Source organism: Symsagittifera roscoffensis, chromosome 1, assembly GCF_963678635.1.
Source record: "Symsagittifera roscoffensis chromosome 1, txSymRosc1.1, whole genome shotgun sequence".
Lineage (NCBI taxonomy): Eukaryota > Metazoa > Xenacoelomorpha > Acoela > Convolutidae > Symsagittifera > Symsagittifera roscoffensis.
Genome location: NC_087062.1, coordinates 13618818 through 13627706, shown reverse-complemented (window position 1 = coordinate 13627706; position 8889 = coordinate 13618818). Strand labels below are relative to the sequence as shown.

Below are 8889 nucleotides of genomic sequence, written 5' to 3'. Positions count from 1 at the left end.
TTGAATAAATTTTAACAAGTGATTCTGTTAAACAAGTTATTAATCTGGAAAAACCTATATTCCGATTTAACATTTTTTAACACAATTTGAGAAAACAGGATCAATAGATAACAAGAATAGCCGTTTACTGTGCAAGTAGCACAGAATGTTCCCACCAGTCTTATAAAATACAAAAATGTTTTCTCAAATTGGTCTCGTTTTTTTTTCTGCATGTTGTGCTAAAAAAATCTGAACGAAATAATAGAACTTAGGCATATTTGAGAGTCATAGTAAAAAAGGTCAATTGAAAAACAGTTTTTGAAGAATAATGACTAGAAAAAAAATTCAAACGTTTTCAACATTTTTTGCGGCAATTTTTTCAATTTTCAAGTTTTTGATTCCCAAAATCGCACAAAAAAAACTGCAAAAACTACCTTTACTTGAGTAAAACTAAGTTTTCGCGGCTTAAATTAAGCTTAAATAAGCTCTGCAATTACTAACTACCTTACTAATTAGACCAAAAATCAAAAATTTCACACCGGTTCATCTCGACACTGAAATTTTCTTTAAAGTTTTTTTAATGTTGTTCGAATAACAACTAACAGGGCTTCAATAGGATATGTCACTCAACCCAGTCCGATGACTATTTGTGGTACCTGATTTTGCGTTGAAAACAAAAAGAAAAAAACTGAAACACACCCGAATACAAAGTTCCTCCCCATTTCCAAGGGTCGAAACAATAATTTGAGAATGACGAAATGTCAAGAAAAACTGGTTTGCAGTTTTGCCTATTCACACTCCATTTAATTCTCATTTCAACGATGAAAAATTTTTTCCACTTCAAATGTTTCTACGATAGATTGATACGGTTCAAAGGGAGAAAAATAACTGGAAACTATCACCTGATTCTAGCAGCCTGCAAGTGTAAAAACAGCTTTAAATGTCTTTAACTAAGCCAAACAATCCTTTCCCAAACTATAGAATATTTTGGATTACGTCACATGGCAATTAATTTAGAAGAACTATTAACAGACACCAAACATTGCTAAATCAGTTTCTCATACACAACAACAACAGCATTTTCACGCACAAACTTAGAATTGACCTCTGCAGCTATACTTATTTTCTGTACATCTGTCGATGTTATTTTCAGCCAAAGTGGCTCTCGACTGCTCTGGGTGTCCATTGAATTCGACACCTTCATGTACGAAATGTACTCGCCGTCATCAAAGGTATACCCACTATGAGCTATGATGAAACTAAGTGAGTACTTGAACTCTTCTGGAACTACGTCTATGCCCGGGTATTCCTCTTTGCTTTGCCTCGCGGTTGTCATGGGATACAAATCCAGGCCACTTTTGTTGACCATCAACTGGTTGATTGTCTTCACTATTTTTCCAGTCTTCTCATCGGGCGCGAAACGGTTTAGATTAAGTATCAAGTACTGGGGCAACTGTGCGAAATGCATCCTTGAGTAGTGTGTGAACGACGAAAGAATCTTCGGTGAGGGTTCTTTAGCTTTATTTGCTGTAAGAGCGTCGCCACTACCCGAATACACTTCGTTTTCGTCTGCGAATGAGACCTGTCGTGGCGCCAGCGAGAAATATTGGTCAGAAGCTGCTTGATGTTGTGCTCCAGACGAAACTGGACAGTGCTGTTGAATGAATTCATCATAACACACGCATTGGAAGCTCCTAGACTTCTTCACTCGTTTTTTGCTCACCAAGAACTGAAGACAGTCTTCTATTGTAGTAATTCTAAACCAGATTCAATTATTGTAGCTAGGAAAACATTCCTTGAACTCAAATAGCAAGAAAATAACTTTATACATCCGGCTTAATTGTCAAAAAGCAGCTTAATTGTCAAAAACCAGGTCAATTTTGATCTTTTCCATTTCCACCAGAAAAGATGAAACTGATATTCATTTCACAAGTTTCGTGTGTTTAGTCACAACAACGACTACTTTGAACATTTATGAAAAATAATAATTGACAAAGACAAAAAAATTACACAAAATAATTTCTTACTTTCTAGCTTGATTAGAAGGTGCCACCAAAATATCCAAATCCAAAATTGAGAACTTTTTGAAATTATACGCAAAGCTGTCGCAAGAGGAGCAAAACATTGTTTCGGCTAGTTGACCCTCAAAACTGGTCGAAACTAGTGAGGATGCGCCCTGTTTAGCTTGCTGTAAAATCCAATGCGCCATGGACAGTTTGCCCAATAAGAAGTAGTAATTGCCTCCAAAGATTCCATCACAATTTTCTAAGTCTTCTTGACACTGCTTTGCAACAGATTTCATTTGAAGCCTCAACTCAAGCGATTTCGTTTCCTCGTTTGCGCTCCTTTTTCTCGTACTTTCGTCAACTTTGCCCAAAAACTGTTTCAAAAGCGATTCAAACGAGACTTTCAGCTTTATGTCAACTATCTCATCGTTGACGTCAAAACTGTCACCAAAGTTGTCAACTAGGTACGAAAGGTTCGATTCCTTGGAAAAATTCGAACTGCTGAAAACCGTTTTCATGACTTCGCGCATGTTTGAGACTCCGTCGTTATCGCTGATTTTGAACACATAACAAACTTTCGCAAATACAAACTTCAAAATGATGCGCATCTTTGAGTTTTTCTCGCTAGAAAAATCCACGTTATTGTTATCCAGGGGTTTTTCCAAGTATTCGCTGCCTTTAATTGCTGAAATGGTGAGGAGCAAGGCTGATTTTATTGCACTGATTGAGGTCTGTGTTTTCATTGAAACGTGTGCTTCAACAATCGGCGGTTTCCATTGTTTTTCAATAAATTCTCGGAGTCTCAAACAGTTCCTGGAGATCAACTTCAACAATTTTTCTACAAAATAGTGAATAACAGTTACCAGCCGGACTATTTTTGTCTGCCAAGCGATCTGGTTTTTAGTCGGAGAGTTCATCAAGTTTGGGCTTGATCTTGGTCTAGGCGTCGAAGTTGCCATACCATTGGCCCTTAAATTACCTTTGAAAGCGTCAAAAGGTGTCATTTTACCAACCAAATTATCAGCGTTTAAACTTCTAGGCGGTGTAGCGACGTTGCCGGCTTCGAATCTCATTCGATTTGGAATAGAGCTCAATCTGCCTCTATTGTTCGGAGGGATTGTAGCCAAAGGCGAGCGAAACGATATATTTCCTGGAATCTTGCAGGAACATTCATTTGCGTAAGCCAAGCAGTTATCACACGATATTTCATCCAATGATCGACTGTATTGAGTAAACAAATAAGTAGCAGCGGTCATCAAAAACAAAAAATAAGGGGTGTGGTCAAAACAAAGATACAAAAAGGTAATGATAGACAAGACATAAAACTCTTTCAGCCACAGATCTTTCTTGAAGGTCGAATTTTCATTTTCAGCTGATTTCAGAAGTTGTTTGAAGACTCCTTCGACAAACATGAACGAAAGAGCGTCCACGACAAACTCTCGGATCATTCTTCAAATCTGAAAAATCTTTCTTGTTGGTTGAGCAAACAGTGTCGAGCTTAAAAATTATCGCGCATTTCTTAACACCTTTAACTAGGCCATCAAAATGAAAACTCAGAAAATCTAATTATAATGATTTATATGTACAACAAAGACAACTTGGGGAAAACCTCATTAGTAGTTTGCAAAAATCACTGAATTATATTAAATGTACTTTCTTAGTTTAATCTGAATCTGAACTGGAGCTGGAAGATGATCCGGAAGATGAGCCAGATGACCCTGACGACGATGAGCTGGATCCTCCTGAGGAGCTACTTGAGGTCGTCGAGGAATCCGAGGAGCTAGAGCTACTTCTAGATCTCCCTTTCTGTCTTCGTTTTTCTGGAACCCTTTTTTTGACTGCTTTTCCAGGAGCCACACTTTTCTGAGTTTTTTCTTTTGCTTTTCTCAATTTCTGTTCTAGTTCTCTTTCACGTTTCTTTCTTTCTGCACGTATTTGATCTTCTTTCTTCTTATCTTCGCGTCTCGATTCTCTAACTTTTTCTCTACCTTCGCGAGACTTTTCGACTTTTGGTTTTCTGATATCAACTTCTTTACCTCGTTTTTCTTCCCGAGATCTTCCGTTTGAAATCTTATCACTCCTGGAAGCATTTTCTGTTTTGCGCTTTTCAGCTCCGGAAGTCTTCGTCTCGGCCTTTGATTGGCGCTCTCGATCATCATTTTTAACTGTTTTTACCTTATCATCAGGCTTCCGTCGAGACCGATCTGCGTCAGTTCGCCTAACTGGACTTCGGCTTCTAGAACGTTTCTTCTTTTCGGTACCTTTTCGCGAAATGTCAGCGCTCTTAGGTTTGACAACCGGTTCTTTTTCTGTGACTGGTTTTCGCAGTTTTGTATTTAGTTTATCATCTTCGATTGGTTTCTCAGTGGGCTGTTTCTTTGGTGAAGTTGATTCGCTTTGCTTCTTTTCCTTGTCGCGGATTTTCGTAGGACTTTGAACATTATCACCTTTTTCTATGGAATCGGACCTTTTCCTTTCCGGCGGATCTTCTAAGCGTTTTTGTTTCCTACTTGGACCCTCATCCGGCGTCAGTTCTACTTCCTTCTCTGCCTCTTCAATATCCTTTTTGAACAGTTCTCTCGTGTCCACAAACCCACCCGGTCTGTTTCTAATGCTTATTTCATCTCCAACTTCTTTTGCCCTTTTCTTTGCTTCAAGTCTCCTTAAATTCCGTTCAGCGTATTCATTGACCATCTCAACTTTAAGTATCGGGGTCTGCTTCAATGAGGCAGGTTCTATGACCCCACGTTTCAGTACCTTCTTTGTGCTGTGTCTTTTCACTTTTTGTGCCAATTCATCTGCATACATTTTCATCTTTTTCTGCGACTTCGAAGTCATCGGATTTTCCTCTTCACTTTCTGACTTACTCACTTCAGAAACTTCCGATTCTTCATCATCCTCTGACTCGGAGAACTCCATTTTCCGTTCTAGCATTCGACTCTCAGCTATCGGAGCCGCAGTTCTACGCCGCAACAAATCACGTACGTCTTTGACGCGCAAGTCTTCAAACGGCGTATCTGGATCATTAAAACTCCCTTTATTGCCGAGTCTATTAAAAACGGATCCTTGGACCGGGTTTTTTATCCACACACTTGGGTTCGAATTCTTTAGAATTCCACGCTTTTGCAGATATCGTTCTTTGAACGAATTCGAAATAACTCCAACCATGTTGCCAAAGTGGGGGTTTCCTTTTTCTTGATAATACTTGCTTTTCAGCATGGCGTACATTTCTTTCCGGTCCATTTCAACAGCATACCGGCATTTCATCACAACGATCTGATCATTGACAACTTGAACCGGTCCATATCTCCATATTGAAGTCAGTACACGACTACTGTCTAAGTTCTCACGCGGAGGTGCCTTTACATACACGATATCATTTCCCAGTTTGAAACACTTTTTGGACATTGTAGGGTCCGGTTCTTCTGGAACTTTATCCAGGGTCGCTTCGTCTTCCTCGACCTCTCCATCTTCTACACTATCTTCGTCGTTGTTTTCTTTCGAGCTATCGGAAGCTTCGATCTTTTTATCTATCGGGAGCTTTATAGGCACTTTGTAGTACTCTGGCATTGTCGGGAATAAATACTGCAGAAAACATGACGAGCATTCTTTGTCAGAGTCGTAAACGATATTACATGAGTCATCGTCGATCCATTCTAAACTTTCGGGTGGGTAGGGCTTGAAATACTCAAAAACCTGCTCTGTGGAAAAATCTGTAACCCCCTGGACATAAATTGCGGTTGTTCTTACTTTTGATTTCTTTTCGTCGCCTGTTTTGAGTTGATATCTTTGGATCAAGTCGCATTCGGGTGCAATAATTTCTCCCCAAACATGGCCGAATGTTTTCGCTCTATTCTGCTTTCGCTTTAATTTTTCAGCGGCAGATAAGTCTTGTTCCTCGGCCAAAAGTTGTTGCAACTTTTCTTTTTCTCCTGTATCCTCTTCGTTTACTTTCTGATTTTGTTCCTCATTCTTCACATAGTAATATGGATTCTGATATCGCTTTCTTTTTTTGAAAGGACGAGTTATTTCAACTTCGTCTCTAAGTCTGTCTTGAAAAGGCACACCCGAAGTAGCGCTGCAGTTTAAGAGATCCAAAAACACAACGTCATCTAAACCGTCATTTTCTTCTTCATCTTCGTCTCCCTTCTTCTCATTTGCCTCTTCTAATGGATGAAGTGGCAGTGTGTTATCCACAGTAATTTTAAGCTTGGCAGCTTTTTCCTGAATAACCATTTCACCTGAAAAAAGCCACATTAACTAAACTATCCATATTTATCCATTTTTGACGTCACAACTTAATTGACTTGGATTCATTTGATCTCGGGTGAGAAAATTAACATAGAATTTTTAATTAATTTTTGAATATCAATCAAACTACAATTTATTTACGGAAGCTTATAAAAGAACATCGTTATAAAATTTACAGGAATAGCTGATCGTAAGACAATCGCTCAACATAGGGACTGACTATAAACATGGTACTGAAATAGAACGATAAACCGAAAAATATCGAAATGGGCAGCGCAGGCAAAGCGCGACGCATGAATGCGAGAAGCACAACCGTTGATATAAGTCCAAAAATGATGGCAATGTACACTGCAAAAACTACAGTATAGTCTCCGCTAGAGGCCGCTTTGCCGATCAGTATGCTGTAGAAGATGAAATCGCCGAGTCCTAGCTTGACGCCTCGCTCCTCGTCTTCCAGTTCCAGATCCGAATCAGTTGTGTTGTGCGAAGTCCGGTTATTACTCGTGGCATTATTTCCACCGAGACTTCCCACCGCTTCGCGCGCGGTTTCGCTTGGCATTGAGTCGTCGCTCAATCTCCCTCTGTGGCGTGCCCTCAAACTACCTCTTTCAGCTCTATCAGTACAACTGTTGTCCAATTTAGATAGCTTTGCATCATCATTAGCAACTCGACCTTCGCTATCGGCCATAGTCACCATAGCCGATGAGTATATCAATGCCGGGAATATTGGCTCGTCTCTTTCTTGTGCTAGTTGCACTAGGACTCGTAGTGGGCCAACTGGCAACAAAACGGCGGCCAAGTCATAGAGAGCCAAGACTCCTAGAAGTACCCAGGTCGTCCAGTCGGGAATATATCGGATCAAGAGAAGCGCCATTAGAGCGCCTACAATGATAAGATACATTTGCTGCAAAACAAGCGGACCCTTCCAGTGAATCGCCAGCATCCCGAGAACTCCAAAATTGAGCAGGAAGAAGAACGTAGTGATAAAATCTAGCGCAATATTCATCCACTTAGCTAAGCTTATCATATAAACAAAGGAGAAATAGAACAAAAGGAAAAACGATGACACTATAAGCCAGCCATGGATAACTCGATAGCAACGATATTTGTAGAGTAAAACCAAGACTGTTGTCATCACAAGAACGATGCTCACAAATATCAAGGAGTTCAGAACAGCGATCCCAAGGTTTCCCCATCCACCCTGGTTACTTTCTCGAAGTGGAGTGTAATATAAAGTGGGTTGTATCGATGAGTCTGTTTTCTGGTAGAAATCGAGTTGTGTGATAGAAAAACATACAATTATCATACAGACAGTAACTGGCACAATCACCAACACGATGTGTTTCGCGCCATACTTAACATCTTGTGCTTCATCTTCTGATGCTTGTCGATGACGACGTTCCTCTGTACCATCAACTTCGTCCGCATCGGGTTCTCCTTGAGCCAAAGGTGGAATCAGGGGTCCAGTAGAAGACCCACCAATTACTGATGTCATAACACTAGAAATTTATCAATTTCAAGGTAAAAAAAGATACCCAATTGCTGTGCAAGTGGCACAGAATGTTCCAACCACAAAAGCCAACAGTACAGTAAAAAGGAGCAATTTAACATCCCTCTGAATGATCAAAAGCGTCATTAGAGCACCTATATGATAAGATGCATATGCTGCAGGGCAGATTTTCCTGACACTTTAACAAATTTCTGTGAAATCGAATCACGGCCACAATTTATATTTACCACAATTGACTCCTATAAGCTTGAATAGGCTATAAAAATATGAAAACCGACACTACCAGAACGGAATTTGTTGAGGAAGATCAGTAAACTTATTTGCTATTGGTGAAAGTATTAGACGCAAGGGACGGTAACTCGTCGCGGCACAATCGCAGACAAGCCTGTAATTCTTCGCGGCATATTCGCAAACAAGCCCAATCTGTACTATCTCATTCAAGACGAATCTGACTTATTGAGTATTCCAACAAAAAAGTTGATCTAATTAATTTACTTGTTAGTATCACTCCTTGATTTTAGCTTAGGTTCATTCTTTTCGGGTTCAAAAACTCTAACTTAAGACAAAGCTGTCATTAGAATTTTAGGTGCTAGGGATTTTAGCAGACCGGTTTTTTATTAGACCAATCTTTTAGCAGACTCAGAACAGTTATAAAGTCTACGCAGCGCTTCAATTCAACACGTTTGACAGCTTAAAACTTCGCAAATGCGATAAACACAAGCTGTCAATACCAACTACTTTGCCTAACCGAAACATGGTTAACCAACGACGTAACAGACAACTCCATATTCTTGCCTCAATTTGAACTCTATCGATCTGAAAGAACTTCAAAAGGCGGTCTATCGAAACACGGAGGAGTTCTAATTGGCATCAACGCCAACATACCACATAACCGCATTGATACAGGCATGCAAGACTGCGTAATGGTTCAACTCAAGATATCTGTACCAATACTTGTCTGCTGTATATTTTGTGCCCCTTTGTTTAGCCCATACCGATGGTCACTAGATCAACTTAACTAATTGCTGAACTTAATAAAAGCAACACAACGCAAGCAAGGCATACAAAATCTTGTCATTGTTGGAGATATCAACTTCTCGTGTACAAATTGGAAATCACTCTCATCAAAATGCGAGTACGAAC

The 8889-nt window shown here is 39.8% G+C and overlaps 3 protein-coding genes across 3 annotated transcripts; all 3 read right to left on the bottom strand.

Moving 5' to 3' along the window:
- Positions 1-910: 910 nt before the first annotated feature.
- LOC134857434 (uncharacterized) lies at positions 911-3447 on the bottom strand. Its single transcript, XM_063873734.1, has 2 exons — positions 2007-3447; positions 911-1736 (listed from the first exon to the last, which is right to left on the bottom strand). Exons 1-2 carry the CDS (start codon positions 3431-3433, stop codon positions 1025-1027), a joined length of 2139 nt encoding a protein of 712 aa, XP_063729804.1. The 5' UTR covers positions 3434-3447; the 3' UTR covers positions 911-1024.
- Positions 3448-3531: 84 nt separating this feature from the next.
- On the bottom strand, positions 3532-6222 carry LOC134857196 (nuclear cap-binding protein subunit 3-like). The gene has a single exon (XM_063873607.1). It carries the CDS (start codon positions 6219-6221, stop codon positions 3648-3650), a length of 2574 nt encoding a protein of 857 aa, XP_063729677.1. The 5' UTR covers position 6222; the 3' UTR covers positions 3532-3647.
- A 99-nt stretch (positions 6223-6321) lies between these two features.
- On the bottom strand, positions 6322-7871 carry LOC134854769 (presenilin-1-like). Its single transcript, XM_063871128.1, has one exon. The coding sequence runs from the start codon at positions 7729-7731 to the stop codon at positions 6409-6411; it is 1323 nt and encodes a 440-aa protein (XP_063727198.1). The 5' UTR covers positions 7732-7871; the 3' UTR covers positions 6322-6408.
- Between the last annotated feature and the right edge of the window lie 1018 nt (positions 7872-8889).